General features: G+C 44.1%; 2 protein-coding genes across 4 annotated transcripts in view; one reads left to right on the forward strand and one right to left on the reverse strand.

Annotated features, from left to right (window-relative positions):
* The window catches only part of WDR41 (WD repeat domain 41), a 36,247-nt gene extending 33,407 nt beyond the window's left edge, over positions 1-2,840 (forward strand). Inside the window, exon 13 of the mRNA XM_005288296.4 lies at positions 1,238-2,840. Coding sequence (XP_005288353.1) covers positions 1,238-1,390 — 153 coding nt within the window. The 3' untranslated portion in view covers positions 1,391-2,840. The remainder of the gene's footprint in view (positions 1-1,237) is intronic.
* The window catches only part of PDE8B (phosphodiesterase 8B), a 153,705-nt gene continuing 135,705 nt past the window's right edge, over positions 2,825-20,824 (reverse strand). For all 3 annotated transcript variants that reach the window (XM_005288297.4, XM_065550073.1, XM_065550074.1), the window contains exons 19-22: positions 20,089-20,224; positions 8,437-8,604; positions 5,854-5,983; positions 2,825-5,047 (exon numbers count right to left, since the gene is read on the reverse strand). In XM_005288297.4, the coding sequence (XP_005288354.3) occupies positions 4,932-5,047; positions 5,854-5,983; positions 8,437-8,604; positions 20,089-20,224 (550 nt within the window). In that variant the 3' untranslated portion in view covers positions 2,825-4,931. The remainder of the gene's footprint in view (positions 5,048-5,853; positions 5,984-8,436; positions 8,605-20,088; positions 20,225-20,824) is intronic.

Below are 20,824 nucleotides of genomic sequence, written 5' to 3' on the forward strand. Positions count from 1 at the left end.
CACAGCAAGCCACAGCCATTTCCTGCGGAGAGTGCATGTGAATCAATCACTGAAATACCCCCATGCCACTATGCAACTGTTTGTTCTTCAATAGACTTTATCCAGATTGCTGGATCTGTTTGCTGCAGCATTTTGCATGGGGGAAATGTTTAACTCCAAGCAAACTGGAGCTGTTTAAGATAGAAAACTAGCCTGCATGATGAAAGTTGCCAGTGGAACATGATATCCAAAGCTGGGGGTTTGACGTATTTCTACTTGGGAGAGTCCCCATTGTTGGTAACTTTGCTATGGCTGTTCCTGGAGGAGGCAGCCTGTGACAGACTCTTTTGGCTGAATGCTTCCGCAGGACAGAATCTTCCTAATCAGTTGAGGAATCAGGATATTCCAACTGTGAGATAGTTGTGCCTCATGACATGGTCCTCTGACTGCTGAACTGAATTGTTTTCATATTATGACAGTTTGACATCTGCTGCTTTGCCATTCCTGGTTCCTTTTACTGTTTGTTGCTTCTTGACTGTTGGCAGATTGTTGATAGTCCATGAAGAGAAGTCTTGAGGGGCTTCCCTTTCTTCACGTTGTATACTTGCCAGTAGCACCATTTGTCAGCCGTAATTATCTTGTAAACTCCCTTTCTGCCATTCTTTAGCATTTCTGGCTGGGCCACTTTCCTGTGTCAGTCTGTGTTTGCCTTGGCTAGGCACACTTTGCTGCCTGAAGAAGTTGCCATCTTCTCACTTATTGTATGACCGCTAGTGGTGTGTAGGTCCCCCAGCCCATTGAGATAGGCCCTGATGTGATGTGGGAGACAGTGTTGCCCAGTGGTTAGAGCACCGTCAAGCGACCTAGGTTCTTTTCCTGGTTCTGCCACTGTCCTGCTGGGTGATCTTGGGCAAGTCACTTCATTGCTGGGCCTCAGTTTCCCTAGCTGTAAAATGGGGATGACCTTTGTTAAAATGCTTTGAAATTTACTGATGAAAAATGCTATATAAGAACCAGAGATTATTATTGTGACACAGCTTGTTTTTTCTGCTATCTCTGCCTCACATTTTAGTATCAAAGAGTTTACATATGATATGGAAAACTTTGTATGAAATCTCACATATGTGGAAAACATTATTCTGCATTTAAACAGAAATATTGTGGGATCCCCGATGATCTGTCTCACCCAAAGATGAAAATAAGCAACTTGCCTAAATCTACATGTGCAGCATGATCATGTTAATGGTTTTCATTGCAGATGTTCCTGTACTTTAGTGAACTTGGCCTGGTGACATGCTCTGCTGACCACCTTATTATTTTGTGGAAAGATGGAGAAAGAGAGTCTAGACTGCGCAGTTTAACATTATTTCAGAAATTAGAGCAAAATGATGATTTGCAGCTTAGGTTCTAACTTGGTTGAATAAGAGGTAGATGTGCATGAGCTGTGTGTATGTTAGGTATGTGTGTAAAGGAAATTTTGCTATTTGAAAAGTTTAAATATTGAAAATAACATGTATTGTTATCCTTCCCTTTTAAATGCCATACAATAAAGATGATGTCTTTTCCCTTTCTTTGAATTATTAGTTGCTAGTACTATACAACCAAAAGAGAATGTTGCATGTTTGAAACAGTGGCCTGCTGCTTCAGCAGAAGTGCCATGTTTGTTCTTTAAGCCATTGAAAGTAATTGTATTAATTATAATTGATTGTTAGCATCCATAATTTTCTTTTAAAGAAACATGGATGGCGATCAGCATGAGAGAGGCTAAAATTCTTGGTTGAATCATAACTGAAGCAGTTTGTCGTTGGGATTTTCACTTTCTCACAGAGCCAACCACACTGCAGGGCTAAGGAAGACTAATTAGAGGTTTCATTTATATAATCCCTTATTTAAAGGCAGAAGTAGATGGCTTTTCTGACTGGTGGTCTGGGTTTAAAGGTGTGCAGAAATTGATAAACACAAATGCTGTGAGGTAGGATGATTTTTAGTAGTTTAAGTATTTATAATGTGCACAAAAGTAGGGGATGAGAAGAAATGGCCAGGGACTGTTTTTCTTTTTTGCCAACTTAGTACAACAAGGATGCTGGTAGCTCACAGTAGTTGTGACCTTAGTGGGGATTAAGGCACCTGAGATGGCTTATGTAACATTTGTGTGTTTAATATGAAGTATAGTTACAAGTTAGATTAGTCTTTTCATCATCTCAGTTCATTTGACTTGAATAAAAACACTGGCAATCCCTCTGGGCTCTTTAGAATGTGAGAACCTCCATAGTCAACTGAGACTGGAAATGGCTTGTTCAGCAGTAGAGAAATCTGGGGGAGTTTTTTTTTTTAGTTGGTTTTAAATCCATTTACACTGAGAGTGCCCTTGAGTAGAAGTAAGCACAGAAGAAAACCCAGCAGCTTTAAAAACAGGTTTTTAGGGCATGGTGGTCATGCATCTTTCAGCAGTAGCAGAGCCATAGCTTTTCGATTATCATCTCTTCCTTTTGAATCAGGGGCAGCTATTTTCAGAGCATGATAGCCAAGAGAGAGGTTTAAAGTTTGTAATTCTGGATTTAGCTGAGTTGAGGCTGCAGTAAGTGCAATTAAAGCATAAGGGCCAGGCCACTCGTTCCTAGGGTAAAACCAGCAGGGGGAAGCTCTGACAGAAGAAATAAAAAACCAACAAGGGTGAGTGACAAGTTTTGTCGACATAAGTGGTAGTGTAGACACAGCCTAAAGCTTTTATTGCACAAGGTCATAATTCCACTACTAGTTACCTTGCCTAACCCCAATTTTTGTTTATTCACGTGTTGGGGAAAGAGTGTAGAGTTTTACAACTATTATTGACTGCAGATTAAAGTTTCAGATGAACAGAACTGTAGTTGAGCTTTATTTCTTCAACTGTTAACATTTCCTACAGTAGTTCAAGAGTTTGAAATTGGTATAAAATTTGACAATCGGAAGTTGAAGTAAATCTTTATACAGAACATGTGTAGTCGGAAAACTGATATTGTATTTAATAAACTGAGTTCAAGTGACACACTTTGAAGTTTCATGGGAGATCTTCCCCCTTTCCAACAGAAACTACAGGAAGAGTCAAGTCGTTTAGCATATAATTGGTTCAAGATATAACCATTACCAGAACACTTGCTCATAAATGAAAGAATGAGAAGAGCAAACATTTTACAGTATAAAACCTAGAAGTCAACTTATTTGAATAAAAATCCATTGGAAAAAAATGTAATCAGAGCTAAAACTTTGTGTAGTCGTACATCATGGGGATAATGACTATAGACAGTTCACCAAAACCACCATTCTTCAAATATACACAATGCAGCATTATAATACACAGCAAAGTGCCTCAGCTATGACAAAAGTAAGGTTCTATTACAATTCTAACAAAAATATAGCTTATATACATTTCTCTGCATGGAAATTGTATGATGTTTCCATTTGTTTACATAACTTGGTACAAAACATAGAAAAAATGTTGGCACATTATGTAAGCTTCCTGCAGTAAACTACAATCATTATCATTTTTCCTCCATAGCAGTAGGTCTGTTTTCTTTTTACCTGGTTTACTACTTGATACAGCACAAAATAGAGGTATAGAGCTTGTCCAAAGTCCTTTATTTTCTATGAGCAATGCGCTACCTCTTTATATAAAGTCACAGCTTGCAACTCTTGACTGCAGCTTGGAGTGCACAGTGTTAAAAATCAGTAATTGCTGTTAGCTGTTTTGCTAGTATTAAACAAAGTCTAAAATCTGAACTCAGGGTTTGCACAAAGTAGTGATTAAAATGAGATGTATAAAAATATGCATTTGTGCTTTGGAAGCGTTACCATAAATTTCATATTTTAAAACTAATGAAAATACTATGTTCAGTTTCTAACTTATTTACATCTTTTGAAATACTTTTTACATCATCTAATAAAACATCATTCTATTAGAGGGGAAAAAAGCACAAGTTATAATGCTGTTATAATTTATAACCTGAAAACTCTTAAAAAGCTACAGGTCCATACTCATATATATATATATCAACATATGGCCTTGTGTCCATAAAATTTAGATTTAATAAAATCTTAGTGACCATGTGTACAAACAACATTTTATTAAAAAGTTTGTTGATCAATCCCACGCTGTATTGGCTTATATGTAAAATATGACAAAATGTCTCCTGGTAACCTCTGTATGATGTCAGAGAAAAAGAGTGAATCGCACCAATTATATGAACCATGATAAATCCCCTCTATATAACAAATGTAATTAAATTAGACTGATTTAATTATAACAATCAAGAGTTTATATGGGAAAGGAGAGAAACAGGTTGATCTGTGCAATATGACAGAGGTAAAATTATATTCTATGTTTGATTAATAACAAACGGTTACAGTTTGTAGGCAGTCTAGACCAGTGTTCCTCTCTAAAAACAGTAGGTTTTGAAACTATTTATGAAGCCTCACTTTTTCTACTCTAGAGCTTCTCTTTAGAAATAAAGTTCTTTAAAAGTTTTGCTTACGGTAAGGGGGGCAAATTTATGCCAAATTGTGGTGGTTTTTACTCTACTTTGTGTTTGAATAACCTGTTTGCATTTCACAGGTGAATAGATTACACTTTTGTATGAGAGCCATTTGTACATAGTATATTTTAGTCACTAAATAAAATTGCACCAGTTACAAGATTTAACAAATGCACTAAAACAAACTTTACAAATTAGCTTTAGAAATACCTGTTCTGCCTTGAAAGGATAGTTCCAAAGACCATTTATTTATCTCCAGTTACATACCTTGATGAAAAACATTTTTGTAGAATTTAGAGCATTTTAAAAGTGAGGAGTAAAATATTTTCTCCTTCCTGCAGAGTTTGTAAGTTCATATTAAAGGAGACACAATGCCTCTTGTATCTAATTTAGTAAATGATTCACAGTGTGACTGGTAGATCAAGAGGTTTTCTTCTCTTTGCTTCAGTTGTTGTTCTCCGCTGGAAGCCTGAGACTCTTGCATTTTAACTCATCTAATGTTTTCCAGTGTTTGTAGTTAACAGCCAAGTGTTGCATCAAAACAGGTAGATGTGCAAATGCTGCAATGGACAGAAGGAACAATAGCATAGCTCAGCTTTATAAATATAAATAAATTAATTAATTAATGGAGATATCCTGTCTCCTAGAACTGGAAGGGACCTTGAAAGGTCATCAAGTCCAGCCCCCTGCCTTCACTAGCAGGACCAAGTATTGATTTTGCCCCAGATCCCTAAGTGGCCCCCTCAAGGATTGAACTCACAACCCTGGGTTTAGCAGGCCAATGCTCAAACCACTGAGCTATCCCTTCCCCCCCAGCAGTGTTCAGAAGGATCACACCAGCCTTACTTGGCCTAATATTTACACTATTATAATCTGGCAGGTGATTTGAGTGTAACCTTGCCATCCTTTTACTTGTTGCACTACTATTAAGTAGTGTTATTAGGGGCAAGATTCTGCGCTGTTTTCACAACAACAGCACGACTGGGCTGATTTATCAATAATTCTGGTACATGAACAGGAAGAGCTATCTTAATTTTCATTGGCCGAGAAGAAATATTCTGCTAAAGGAAAAAGTTGTTAAAAAAACTATTTTCATCTTAAATCATTAAACAAGGTGAATAAAAGGTTTTATTTTTAAAAGTACTTGATTCTCTGAAATTATCTACAATAAAGTTCAATTTCAGTATAAATAATGCAATTTACACAACTAATATTTAGATTCTCCTGCATACTCAGGATTGACAGTTACTGAAATGGAAAACAGTAGAAGGAACAGGGCTTGAGATAATTCATGAGAGAATAATATCGAGTTTGTAACAGGGATTTGCTCTTCAACAGAGAAGGAAGAAAATGTAGAACTTCTTACCATCCCAGGCATCAAACATGTCTGTTATAAAATAATCGATGAAGGATATCTGAGACTTGGGGATGCTACAGGTCTTTCGATCAAATACTGGCATTACAACTGGTAGACCCTGTCTTTTCTCTTCATCTGTCTGTAGAAAACAAAGCTAATATTAGCCTTTAAATCTTTGCCTTTGCCATCCTAGGGTGAAGACAAGCGGAGGATTAGGTGAATTTGTAAGTAGACCAAAACAATAAGTGGTTCTTTAGCCAATCACCAGAACACAAAAATTGCTAACTAGTAGTTTAATGTGACTGATTCCTTGGGGGTGTGGGGAGGAATTGCCATGTCCTTGGTTAAAATGGATTAAAATCTACTAGTTCGAGGATCATGTTTATTTTTTGGTAGGGGGAAAAAAACAAAACAAATCTACTTATAATAAAGTTACTAACCCTGCCACTTTCATTGTGTGGCCCCGCTGTCATTGCTGTATTGACCTAGCCACCATGCCCTATTCCATAGTCCTAGCTAGAGACCCACTACAGAGCTCTGTCCGTGGTGCACAGAAGAGATACGAATAGGAAAATCTTTTCCCTCTTCTCTTTTGCCCTTTTCCTTAAGTGTAATTATACTTATTTTTATAATTATAAAAATAAATACTATTAAGACAAATCAGACAAGTACCTAGAGCTAGAGTCGGCTGCTACCTCATGATGATAGTAGGTACTAATTAAATTGTAACATTTTTATTTCATGGTACTTTTTTTTTAAATAATATTTTAAATCAACACAAGTCCATGTTAAGAGTTAGGGTTAGAAAGTATCCAGAGGCTTCACTCAGTGGAAGCAGAACGCCAAAACATTCTGAGAACTGTCACTATGGTTTCCATTAATAACCGTGCCATATCTCCCATTTGGATTTTGACAGCTGACATGTATCAACCATCTGTCTCCTGTGCAGCTCTTAGTTTCCTAGAGCACACTATTTGGGAAATCACACATGGTAAATAATATTTTGCATTGCTACAGCGGTCATTTAAGTGCTTTACGCTAAAGCCAACACTGAGATTGGGATGAGAGATCACTTCTCTCACCGCTGAAATGTTGCCACTAGTGGAGTGGAACCCAACAGCTTCTTAATAGTCCACAGTTCTTTGGAGGAGGAACTGAAAAGCATTTCATTTTTAGGAAACTGCAGGAAGTGTCTGGAGGAGGCATAATGGCATTGAAAGTTAGGAAGGAAAGCAGGACTCATGTCCCTATTCTTATGAAGGTTACCATGGAAACTTTAGTGATCACATGTGGTTGGTCTTGCATCATATCTGAAAAACAACACCTCCAATCACATAGTACTGCATAACCCCATGCTGAGATATTAGTTCAAGTATGACAGAGGGAAAAGTATCCTCTACTGAACACTAAGATCTCCCTGCAGACACAGAATTCAACTCTACTACCTTCATCTGGGAGAGTGGTTGGACTGTGGAAACAGGATTGGCGATTGTAACATGATGAGTAATTATCTCTTGGACTAGGTGGACTGAGACGATAGCAGAAAGTAGAACAATTGAAGTATAAAAGTGCTCTCCAAATAGTTTCACATTGCAAACCTAATACTAAACTCAGACTGGTGCTACAGGCAGGTCATGAATAAGGCTACCTTTAGTCACGGGTATTTTTAGTAAAAGTCATGGAGAGGTCACTGGCAATAAACAAAAATTCATGTCCCATGACCTGTCCATGACTTTTACTAAAATTACCCATGACTAAAACGGGGGGAGGGAAAGGGGGCGGGGAGACTCAGGAGGTGCCACAGGTGCTGGGGAGGGGGTGCAGCCCAGGGAAGTGCTGCGGGTGCTGGGGATGGGGGCACAGCCCAGGGGGGCACTGTGGGTGCTGGGGAAGGAGGTGCAGGTGCTCGGGGGCGAGTTGCAGCCCGGTGGAAGGGGGGGCGTGGGTGCTGGGAGGGGGTTGGTGGGGCTGGGGCAGGCTCCTTACCCAGCTACTGGGAAGCGGTGGCCCCAGCTCCCTAGCTCCACATGCTGCCCCAAGCCCCAGTTCTGCAGCTCCCATTGACTGGGAACTGCAGCCAATGGAAGCTGTGGGGGCAGTGCCTGGCTGCCGGCAGAGGCTGCATGTGGAGCTAGGGGAGCTGAGGGAGAGGAGCTGCCACCAGGTGAATAGCAGCCCCAACCCCAAGCCCTGAGCCACCTCCCCCAAAATTCTTGCTGCTGGGGGTTGGGGGGGGCGGGGACTAAGACTGCCCAGTAGCAGCCAGTGCGACTGGCCTGGGGGCTGCCTGAGCTCCTCAGGCGGCTCCTGGGCCAGCCACATGGGGCTGGTGCAGAAGTCACAGAATCTGTGACTTCCGTGACAAACACGGAGCCTTAGTTATGAATAGTTGAAGGTTTAGATGTGGGCATGCTTTTCTCGTATGAAACAGCGAGATCCTAGTAGTGGAAGAAAAGTAGATTAAAAACATTTCTATTTTGAATCTATAGGAATATTAGATGGACTCTGAAGTGACTAGCACAGAGTGGATGGTATGTGTGCACTTGTGTATGAACTAATAAGATGTATTCAAATAATAATAAAAAGACATACCTGTGCAAAATATTCCTCTGAAATCCTCCCAGCCCATTCAATACACAGTTCTAAAGGGCGACAAGGATTTGCTACATCTGCACATTTTATCATCATGCGCTTGATCAGTGTCTGGTTCTCTGGAAAATTCTTTACGTTGGGTGCACATTCACAGTCACTGCCCTCACTCTGTAACAGAGGGAGTCCGTCACAGTTTGGTGGCAACATTAGTACTAACAACAAGTATAAACACATCATCGTTTCACTCCTCTCTGAAACACTTCTAATAAATGCGCACCGTCTCCAATTAGATACATGGTACTCTAGATTCTGAAGAGCGGCCATACTGGGTCAGACCAATTGTCTATCTAGCCCAATATGCTGTCTTCTGATAGTGGCCAAAGCCAGATGCTTCAGAGGGAGTTAAAAGAACAGGGCAATTTATCCCATGATCCATCCCCTGTCATCCAGTCCCAGCTTCTAGCTGTCAGAGGTGTAGGGACACCCAGTGCATGGGGTTGCATCCCTGAGCATCTTGGCTAATAGCCATTCATGGACTTATGCTCCATGCACTTATCTAATTCTTTTTTGAACCCAGTGTGACAAAGTTCCTCCTCTATCTTGGTAGGTTCTGCGCTTATTGGTGAATCTCTGAGGCAAGAAAATCCACCATGTGTGTTGGGGAACAGCCCAGAGACCTTCCCCTCTGGAAGAACCCACAGTCCAGGTCAATTGGGAGGTTTGGGGGGGAACCCGGGCCTGCCCTCTACTCCAGGTTCCAGTCCAGGGCCCTGTGGACTGCAGCTGTCTATAGTGCCTCCTGTGACAGCTACAACTCCCTGGGCTACTTACCCACGGCCTCCTCCAAACTCCTTCCTTATTCTCACCACAGGACCTTCCTCCTGGTGTCCGATAATGCTTGTTCTCCTCAGTCCTCCAGCAGCACACCCTCTCACTCTCAGCTCCTTGCGCCTCTTGCTCCCAGCTCCTCACACTCGCACCACAAACTGAAGTGAGCTCCTTTTAAAACCCAGGTGCCCTGATTAGCCTGCCTTAATTGATTCTAGCAGCTTCTTCTTAATTAGGACACCTGGAGCCAATTAGCCTGCCTGCCTTAACTGGTTCTAGCAGGTTCCTGATTACTCTAGTGCAGCCCCTGCTCTGGTCACTTAGGGAACAGAAAACTACTCATTCAGTGACTAGTATATTTGCCCTCTACCAGACTCCTGTATCCCATTGGTCTGGGTCTGTCACATATCCCTCCCCCTTGCTCAACGCCAAGGGGTTGGGCAGCTTGGGATGCCAGACAGTGCACATGTGACAAACCATCGGCGTTGCCATGACGGCTCCCTGCTCTGTGTTGCACACGGAACTGGAAAGGTTGGAGGGATAAGAACCATCTGGTCACCCTTGTGTTCTTCTCCTTGTTCTGCTGCATCCATTGAAGAGGGGCATGGTCGGTCACGAGGACAAATCTGCGTCCGAGTAGGTAGTAGCGCAATGTTTCCATGGCCCATTTTACAGCGAGGCATTCTCTCTCCACCACTGCATATTTTTGTTCCCTTGGAAGGAGTTTCCGACTGAGGTATAGAATTGGGTGTTCCGCCTCCCCGACCATCTGTGATAGAACGGCCCCCAACCCTACTTCCGATGCATCCGTCTGCACCGTCTCCTTGGTGAAATCAGGGCTATCAGTATGGGGTTACTGCAGAGGGCAGTCCGTAGGTCTGTGAATGCTTCCTCTGCTGCGTCAGACCATCTCACCAGGTCAGGTGACCTGCGTCAGACCATCTCAGGTCCATGGGCTTTCACTAGGTCTGTCAGGAGGCTTGCCCTTGTGGCAAAGTGGGGGAAAAATCGTCGGTAATACCCCACCACACCTAGGAACACCCGGACTTGTTTCTTGCGACTTGGTCGGGGCCAATTTTGGATGGCCTCTAACTTGCTCACTTGGGGTTTTACCAGAACTTTTCCCACAATGTAGCCAAGATATTTGGCCTCTGTAAACCCTACAGCGCATTTGGCAGGGTTTGCTGTAAGGCCAGCTCGCCTGAAGGTATCAAGGACTGCCTCCACCTTCTCCAGGTGGGTTTCCCAGTCTGGGGTATGAATGACCACATCGTCCAAGTAGGCAGCAGCGTAACTGTTATGCAGGCTTAATAGCTTGTCCATGAGGCGCTGGAAGGTAGCTGGGGCCCCATGTAGTCCAAAAGGGAGGACAGTATATTGAAAAAGACCCTCTGGTGTAGAGAACGCAGTCTTTTCCTTTGTGTCTTCTGCAAGGGGAATCTGCCAGAACCCCTTTGTCAAGTCTAGGGTAGTCAAGTACCGGGCATTACCCAGACGGTCCACTAGCTCATCTATGTGAGGTATGGGGTATGCGTCGAACTGGGATACTTCGTTTACTCGACGGAAGTCGTTGCAAAATCTTGTGGTGCCATCAGGTTTGGGCACCAGCACAATTGGGCTGGACCACTGACTGTGGGATTCTTCGATGATCCCCAACTCCAGCATTTTTTACACTTCTGCTTTTATTTCCTCCCTTTTTGCCGCTGGCACCCGATAGGGCCTCATTGTTACTCTGGCCCCAGCGTTCGTGACGATGAGGTGATATGTCTCAGTTGTTTGACCCGGTTTTGTCGAGAACACATCTTGGTTCCGGAAGATCATCTCGGACTCCTCATTCTTCTGGTCTGGTGTTAAATCAGGAGACACTCTCACCTGTTTGGAAGGCTTGTTTTCCTGGGTTAGGTCTTTTTGGACCGTTGTGCATGCCTCTTGCATGCCAGGGTTTCAGAAGGTTAACGTGATAAATCTGTTCTTGTTTTCCACGTCCTGGCTGCCGCACCTTGTAGGTTACTTCCCCCACGGGTTCAACCACCTCATAGGGCCCCTGCCATTGGGCCAGAAGCTTGCTTTCTGCCGTGGGTACCAACACCATAACCCGATCCCCTGGTTGGAACTGGCGCACTTTTGCCTGGTGATTGTAATGGGTTCGCTGGGCCTCCTGTGCCTTCTCCAAATGTTCCCGTACAATAGGGGTAACCCAGGCGATCCGGTCTCGCATCTGCATTACATGCTCTATTATATTTCTCCCCTCATTGGGTTCCTCTTCCCAGATCTCTTTGGTGATATCTAGTATGCCACGGGGGTGACGCCCGTATAATAACTCGAAGGGGGAAACCCCAGTTGAGGCCTGAGGTACCTCCCGGATAGCGAACATAAGGTAGGGTAGTAGGGTGTCCCAATCCTTCCCATCCCGACTTACCACCTTCCTTATCATAGCCTTGAGGGTTCGGTTAAACCTTTCTACCAACCCATCAGTTTGCGGATGGTAGACCGAAGTTCTCAGGGTATGTATATGGAGCAGCGCACAGAGGTCTTTCATTAGCTTCGACATAAATGGGGTTCCTTGGTCGGTTAATATCTCCTTCAGTAGCCCCATTCGGGCAAAGATCCCCACCAGCTCTTTGGCTATAGTTTTAGAGGCCATGTTCCGCAGGGGGACGGCTTCTGGGTAGCGAGTAGCATAGTCCAAAACAACAAGTATATATTGGTGGCCCCGAGCCATCTTCTCCACTAGGTCCATGGCTATTCGCTCGAAGGGGACCTCTATGATGGGAAGGGGTACTAAAGGTGCCCTCAAGTGGGGACGGGGACTGTGCAGCTGACACTCTGGGCAGGAGGCACAGTACCTCCGCACTTCTTCATGTACTCCAGGCCAGAAGAACCGTCATAGGACTCGTGCCAGGGTCTTCTCTACCCCCAAATGCCCCCCAAAAAGATGACTATGAGCAAGACTTAATACAGCATTCTGGTGTTTTTGAGGTACTAGGATCTGCTGTACCTTCTGCCCCTGTACTGCTGCAACCTGATATAAGAGATCCTTCTTCATTATGAAGTAGGGTCCTGGTCCCTGGGTTTTCCCTTCCACGGGAACCCCATCTATTTCAGTCACCTCCTTCCTAATTTTGTCATACCTTGGGTCTTCTGCCTGATCCCGTCCAAAATTTCCTCTCCCGGGGCTAATCTGCCCAAGATCTAGGGGCCCAGTCTCTGTTGCCTCTACTGGTTCAGAAGCATTAGAGTGGGGGGGTCAGACGCAGGTGCTTCTCCCTCCTGCGTGGCCTCCTTTTCAGCTGCGCAGATCCACCTACCTACGAGAGCGACCCTCTGGCTTTGGGTCAGTATTCGGGTTCCCAAGGCCTTAGTTGCCCTTCTTTCCCTTTTTGTCTTTCTACCCTGTCTGGGAGTGGAGAACAAATCTGGGGATATTTCAGAGAAGATTGGGGGTTGACAGTCTGCTGTGGATGCCTCATCAATTTTAGGGTCCCCATCTTTCTCCAATCCCCCTACTGGGAGTAAGTTTCCAAACCCTGGGAAGTCCCTCCCTATGAGCACCAGGTATGGGAATTTAGGGACTACACCTGCTGCTACCTCAGTAGTATTCCCTTGGATCTTGATTTTTACTGGGATGGTGGGGTAGTAACTAACTGTCCCATGGACACATGTTATCCCCGTACGTTTAGCCTGCAGCAGCTGACTACGCTTCACAAGCTTCCCTGAGATAAGCGTGATAGCACTCCCCGAATCAACCAGTGCCGTGGTCCCTACCCCATTTAGTTTCACTGGTCTGGTATACATATGTGGGGTTAGTGAGACCTGCACAAGGTGGATTAGGGAGCATGAATCTGCCCAGTTCCCCAGGTTACACTGCATAGGCTCCTCAGCATTGGGACACTGTGCAGCTATGTGTCCCCATTCCCCGCAGGCATAACATCTGTATGGAGCCCTAGGCGTTCCCCAGTCTCTTGGTTTGGGCAGTCTAACATCACGATCCTCTTCTCTCTCAGTGCTCCGACTCTTTGTGGCCTCTGATGGGCCTTCAGTCTCTCTCTTTTTCCACCTGAGCCCTCCTGGTGGCCCAGTCACCTGAACTTTAGGGCTTGGTGCTGCTAGTTTAACCCGGTTGGGTCAGCTCCCTTGCTGTCCTTGGCCTCTCTACCAGGGCGACAACCTCGTCATAGGTGGAGGGTTTGTTCTGGCTTACCCAGGTCTGGTGGTTGTCCCCTCATGTATCGGTTGATGACCAGAACCGCTAGTGTCTCTTCCGGACTCTGGGACTCTGTTTGCAACCACTTTTGTGCGAGATGGATGAGGTCATACAATTGGGACCACGGGGTTTTGTCTTCCTGGTACCTCCAACCGTGATACTGCTGGGCCCGCACTGCTGTCGTTACGCCAGATCTGGCCAGGATCTCTGCTTTCAGCTGGGGGTAGTCTGCCGCAGCCTCTTCAGGCAGATCATGGTAGGCCTTCTGGGCCTCCCCACACAGGAATGGGGCAAGGTTGCCAGACCACTGATCTCGAGGCCAGGCCTCTCGTAGGGCTGTCCTTTCAAAGGCCAGAAGGTATGCCTCTACATCATCCTCCCGTGTCATTGTCTGCAGCCAATGACTGGCGCATATGAGCTGCGTCCCATCATGGCCACGATTCAGCTCTGTAAGGGACTTTACCTGGTTTACCAGTTCCCGCAACATAGCTCGGTCTTGAGCAGCCTGGTCCATCAGCAGGCAACTAGTCTCTTGCTGCAGCTGCACTGCTTCCTGTTGGGCGGCTGCCTGGACATGGGTAGCCTCCTGCTGGGCTGCCGTAGCTTGTATCAGTGCCCGCACTACGTCATCCATTGTGGTGAAAAAAAATAAACCCTCTTTTTAAATCACCCTCTTTCTTCTGCCGTGCTGTGCACCCCAAGATCCCACCCCTGACACCAGTGTGACAAAGTTCCTCCTCTATCTTGGTGGGTCCTGCGCTTATTGGCGGATTTTCTTGCCTCAGAGATTCACCATGTGGGTTGGGGAACAGCCCAGAGACCTTCCCTCTGGAAGAACCCACAGTCCAGGTCAATTGGGAGGTTTGGGGGGAACCCGGGCCCGCCCTCTACTCTGGGTTCCAGTCCAGGGCCCTGTGGACTGCAGCTGTCTATAGTGCCTCCTGTAACAGCTGCATGACAGCTACAACTCCCTGGGCTACTTCCCAATGGCCTCCTCCAAACACCTTCCTTATTCTCACCACAGGACTTTCCTCCTGGTGTCTGATAACACTTGTGCTCCTCAGTCCTGCAGCAACACTCTCTCAGCTCCTTGCGCCTCTTGCTCCCAGCTCCTCACACTCGCACCACAAACTGAAGTGAGCTCCTTTTAAAACCCAGGTGCCCTGATTAACCTGCCTTAATTGATTCTAGCAGCTTCTTCTTAATTGGCTCCAGGTGTCCTAATTAGCCTGCCTGCCTTAAATGGTTCTAGCAGGTTCCTGATTACTCTAGTGCAGCCCCTGCTCTGGTCACTTAGGGAACAGAAAACTATTCATTCAGTGACTAGTATATTTGCCCTCTACCAGACTCCTGTACCCCATTGGTCTGGGTCTGTCACACCAGATATACTTTTGGCCTTCACAACATCCCTGCAAACAAGATCCACAGGTTGACTGTGTGTTGAAATATTTCCTTATGTTTGTTTTAAAACTGCTGCCTATTAATTTCATTGGGTGGTCCTTGGTTCTTGTGTTATGTGAAGGGGTAAATAACACTTCCTTAGTCACTGTCTCCAAACCAGTCATGATTTTATAGACCTCTATCATATCCCCCCTCAAGAGTCTCTTTTCCAAGCTGAACAGTCCCAGTCTTTTTAATTTCTCTTCATATGGAAGCTGTTCCATACCCCTAATCATTTTTGTTGCCCTTCTCTGTACTTTTAACAATTCTAATGGTCTTTTTTGAGATGAGGCGATCAGAACTGCATGCAATATTCAACGTGTGGGTGTACCATGGATTTATAGTGTGGCATTATGATATTTTCTGCCTCATTACCTATCCTTCAAGATGTTTTCAGAGGACTAGCCACAATGACTCCAAGATCTCTTTCTTGAGTGGTAATAGCTAATTTAGGCCCATCGTTTTGTACATATAGTTGGGAGTAAAGGTGCATTACTTTACATCTATTAACATTGAATGTTATCTGCCATTTTCTTTGCCCAGTCACCCAGTTTTGTAAAATCCCCTTGTAAATCTTCACAGTCTGCTTTGGACTTAACTATTTTGAGTAATTTTGTATCATCTGCAGACTTTGATATCTCACTGTTTACCCCCTTTTCCAGATAATTTCCGAGTATATTGAACAGCACAGGTCCCAGTACAGATCCTTGGGGAACCCTGCTATTTACCTCTCTCCACTGTGAAAACCGACCATTTATTCCTACCCTTTGTTTCCAGTCTTTTAACCAGTAACTTATCCATGAGAGGACCTTCCCTCTTGTTGCATGACTGCTTATTTTGCTTAAGAGCCTTTGGTGAGGCTTTCTGAAAGTCCAAATACACTATCCGTTGGATCACCCTTGTCCATGGTTGTTAACCTCCTCAAAGAATTCTAACAGACGGGTGGGTATGATTTCACTTTACAAAAGCTGTATTGACTTTTCACCAACATATCATGTTACTCAGTTTGTATGATAATTCTGTCCTTTATTATAGTGTCAACCAATTGTCCTGGTACTGAAGTTAGGCTTATTGGCCTGTAATTGCCAGGATCGCCTCTGGCGACTTAAAAAAAGAACAACCTCAGCATCACATTAGCTATCTGCCAGTCATCTGGTACAGAGGCTGATTTAAGTGATAGATAACATGCATAGTTAAGGCTATGATTTAGTCATGGAGCCCACAGAAGTCATGGAATCCATGACTTCCAGAGACCTCTGAGACTTCAGCCTGCAGTGACTGGGAGCTGTGGGGTCCCCCTCTGCCTGGCTCCCAGCCACTGGGGGGCATTGGGGCCTTGCAGCTCCGAGCCATGCAGGGACCATGGAGCTCTGAGCCCCAACAGGTGGTGTGGGCCAGCAGCGCTCCATTTTATCATGGATATTTTTAGTAAAAAGTCACGGACAGGTCACGGGCTTGCCCTGCTCCACCTGCCTGCCACTCCTGCTGGGGAGTGGGGGAAGCCCCTGGCTGGGGGAGAGGGGCGGAGGAGGAGGAGGGAGAGCGGGAAGGGGTGGAGCAGGGCAAGCCTCTGTGCCCAACCCCATTTCCCCAGCAGGACCGCCGGAGGGGGACTGCAGGCGGAAGGGGTGGAGAGGAGCCCCCTGCTTGCTCTGGCCCAGGGCCCCACAAACCCCTAATCCGCCTCTGAGCACAGGCATGTTATTGTGGATTGGCTCCTTATTGAGCAATAAAACTGAGCGCTCCATGGTATTAATGCTGCTCACAAAAGTAATATATTTGTGTAATTATGTCCTCCCTTCTCCCACTACATTCAACTCAGTCAAAAATTGAAGATAAATACTTTTTATCACTAGTGCTGAAATTAATGTCTGTGTGGTTTATGAGGAAATATTTTGCAGTGACTGTTACCAATTGGCACATGACTCTTCTCTCAATATTTAACAGTTAATTTTATTCAGCATAGGTTTCCCAACAAAGAGCTGCCAAATTAATGCTTCCTTCTAATTTGTTAAAGATCAAAAATAGGAAGAGGCACCATTAACAATACCTACAACAAACTATTGCTATGGGGAAAAAAGCCTATAATATCACTCTTTTCTGTGTTGCAGTTTTATTACTCCCCAAGTCTTTGTATATTTTACAATAGTCTCTGCTATAAACTGGTAAAATAAAGGAGAGTCAATCAATCAGAGGAAATGCTTTTTATAGCTTAAAAATGCTGATTGAAGAAGAATGTATGAAAAACATTTAGTGGCACATCAGTAAGTGCTAAATCCCTTTAGTACAGGAATGTGAGACTTTCAAAAACACTTCAGGGATTCAGGAGCACAATGACATTCAGTGGGACTTGTGCACCCAAATTCACGAGGCACTCAATTTTTGGAAAACATTAAAGCTTTAAAAATGGGAAGAAAAATATATGAAAATGGATCTACTCCTGAAAGACTTCAGAATGATTCCAGCTTAAATAATGAATAGCCAGCGCAGAGAGCTACAGCCTCAGGATTTGCATTCAGAACTATGGTTCATCTCTAAGGAAGCTATGCAGGCTGTGCAACTTCTTTCATGTTTCTACAAGTGGGAAGCTGGCCAAAGCCCACGCCCCAGCGTACCATGCCTAGCAATCTATGCAGCAACTCTGAAGATGGCAAGCAAAGAGGTTTATTCCTAAACGTGAAATGTAAGAATGGTCTTAATTTGTCAAATTGCATTCAGTCATACAAATTCTACTACAAAATGACATTCCTCAACTGAAAAAAATCCATTCCAGCTATTCACCACACCTCCATGAAACAATGGAGGAAGCAGATGTTCCTTGTTTAAAGATATGAAATAGCCAGATACAGGTAAGAGTGTAAGGATTACGGTTATCATAACAGCCTAGGTATAGTGGTGGATGCTATCCTTCCGGAAACACTAGGTTAGGTGTAATCTCCTCTCTCCTCTTGAGTTTACAGATACAAAGGGCTTCTGTTCTTCCTATAAACATGGCAAAGTACAGTGGGAAGGATTAGTGGTAAACAGCAATAAAATGTTGGTCCACAAACCTCTCCCCCAGTTCTGTCAGCTACACTCCTGCAGTTAGGGAAGGGTCTTTACTGCAGATGGGATACTATCTATGGAAAAGTCATATCTGCTATCTACTCATGTTACTGAGCAGCTGGGGATTTTTAAGACTCTGAAAGAGAGATTTGCCTATTGTCTAACAATTAAACTAGATCTTTCTACATGTATCTGACCATGCCTTCCTGGGGAGAAAGCCACTGTGTGTGGGAAAGGCTGGTGGTAATTTTATTTGCAAGAGTAAAGGAACTTTGAAATTAATAAGAAGAGACCAGAGAAGGACAACTGCCTCTCTGAACAAAAGAGACAAAGTTTAATAAACTTGGAAAATACCACGTTTTCAGGGGAGAGAGAGAGAGATTAAATCACTGTCCAAAATCCCATGACCTCATAACGAAAGTGTTAATGCATTCTCACAACTGCCCCTTCAAAGGGTATAAAGAATATAACCGGCAGACAAAGGGGCCACTTAATACCAGAAGTAAATTCACATACCTGTATGTGAACACAGAAAATCTTGATATGAGCTTGTTTGAAGCACAGAAGCCTAAAGATGTGAGCATTTATTTCCTGAGCATTTGGTGTTTACCTAGGTAAGGTGAGGGGAGTCTTAGACCTAGGTATGTATTTTTTGTGTCATTTACCTTTGATTTGATAGAAAAGTTGAGAAAATCCTAATACACTTATTTTCTTTAAGCAGGGGCTTAAGTAGATTTTTTTTAGTGGCTAAGACTGTTTTGAGGAACTTTGTGGCAGTTAATTATTGGGACACAAACCAAACATTTGACTTTGAGGAGAGACAAACAGGGATAAGAGGCACCAGACCTGGAGCACTCAGTCAAAAAGCACAGAGCATAAGACTGATCCCAAGAGATGTTGTCAAGAAACTGACAGCAGCTGCTTAAGGAGCACGCGGTGACCATTAGGAGCACCAAAGTGGGGAACAAAGACAGAATGATTAAAAGGAGGGAGGTTGGGGTGCGGGCTCTGGCAGAATGATAAAACAGAATGATAAGAAGAAAAAGTGAGAATTATTCAATCTTTCTTAAAGGTTCCAGAAACGGGTTTCATTTTAAAATAGTTAAGGCCAAATTGTCAAAAGCTTTTCTAATTGCACATGTAAAGTCTGAAGATGCCTTTATTAATGCATGTAAAAATCCACATTTAGGACACAAACTGACCTGGGTAACTACACACAAATGCTGATTCTGCTCAGCATGTAGAATTTTGCATGCACATATGGATATGTTGGAAGTTGGATATGAGTCAACAGTTGTCAAGAAGGCTAATGGCATATTGGGCTGCATTAGTAGGAGCATTGCCAGCAGATTGAGGGAAGTGATTATTCCCCTCTATTCGGCACTGGTGAGGCCACATCTGGAGTATTGCGTCCAGTTTTGAGTCCCCCCACTACAGAAAGGATGTGGACAAATTGGAGAGAGTCCAGTGGAGGGCAACAAAAATGATTAGGAGGCTGGGGCACATGACTTATAAGGAAAGGCTGAGGGAACTGGGCTTGTTTAGTCTGCAGAAGAGAAGAGTGAGGGGGGATTTGATAGCAGCCTTCAACTACCTGAAGGGGAGTTCCAAAAAGGATGGAGCTAGGCTGTTCTCAGTGGTGGCAGATTACCAAACAAGGAGCAATGGTCTCAAGTTGCAGTGGGGGAGGTCTAGGTTGGATATTAGGAAAAACTATTTCACTAGGAGGGTGGTGAAGCACTGGAATGGGTTACCTAGGGAGGTGGTGAAATCTCCATCCTTAGAGGTTTTTAAGGCCCGGCTTGACAAAGCCCTGGCTGGGATGATTTAGTTGGGGTTGGTCCTGCTTTGAGCAGGAGGTTGAACCTGATGACCTCCTGAGGCCTCTTCCAACCCTAATCTTCTATGAAAGTATGGCCTACAAGATCAGATGATTTAAGCTCTTTGGGACAGGGCCTGGCACTATGTTTTCCTGTGTTTGTACTGCATCTAGCACCATAGTGTCATGATGTTGATTGTGGCATTTGGGCATTGCCACAGTGCATATAAATATGTCAATGAAAACAACATTTAAATGTTTGCTTGATACTTAAATAGATCAAAGTCCTTCAAAACAGCAAGCTGACTTATCTTACATTTGAGTTGGTTTCCTCAGCTGCCATAGGCTTGTTGATGCTGTTCACAAACTTGTTCACATGCTCAAAGTGCTTTGTCATCTCTGTTGCCAAAACCATGTCAATAATAGCCTGGCGCAATGTCCGATAATGGTTCCTGAAAGAGAAAAATGAAATTTACTCATGCGGGCCATTGCCAGAGTTAACTGTCTTTCTCCTGATCTCACAACATTCACAAAAAGCATTTTGAGACAGAAATCAAACATAAAATGGACTAACTGGAAAGCAACTCTGGGTATGTCTATACTACCCGCTGGATCAGCCTAGACGTGATAAATAGACCCCCGAACGCTCTCCTGTCGACTCTGGTACTCCACCAGGGAGAGAGGCATAGGCAGAGTCGATGGGGGAGTGTCAGCAGTCAACGCAGTGAAGACACCACGGTGAGTAGATCTTATTCACGTAGCTGAAGTTGCATAACTTAGATTGATCCCTCCCCTCCCAGTGTAGATCAGGCCTCAGAACAGAGACTGTAGTTGCATTCGTGTTAGCAGGGGTTTTAGTGGCCTATTGACATTTTACATAACTTAAAACTAAATCAATAAAATTACAAATCATTCATAAGATGCCATACCCTCAAAAGGGATGTGGTAAAGGATCTGTCTGAAATAAGCAGGAACAGGAAGTCACCAGGGCACTCATAGAAATCTTTTTAACTAATGAAAGTTAGGTTCATTCCATACATATTCCAGAGTAA

This window comes from Chrysemys picta, chromosome 6 (genome assembly GCF_011386835.1).
Source record: "Chrysemys picta bellii isolate R12L10 chromosome 6, ASM1138683v2, whole genome shotgun sequence".
In the NCBI taxonomy this organism is placed as follows: domain Eukaryota; kingdom Metazoa; phylum Chordata; order Testudines; family Emydidae; genus Chrysemys; species Chrysemys picta.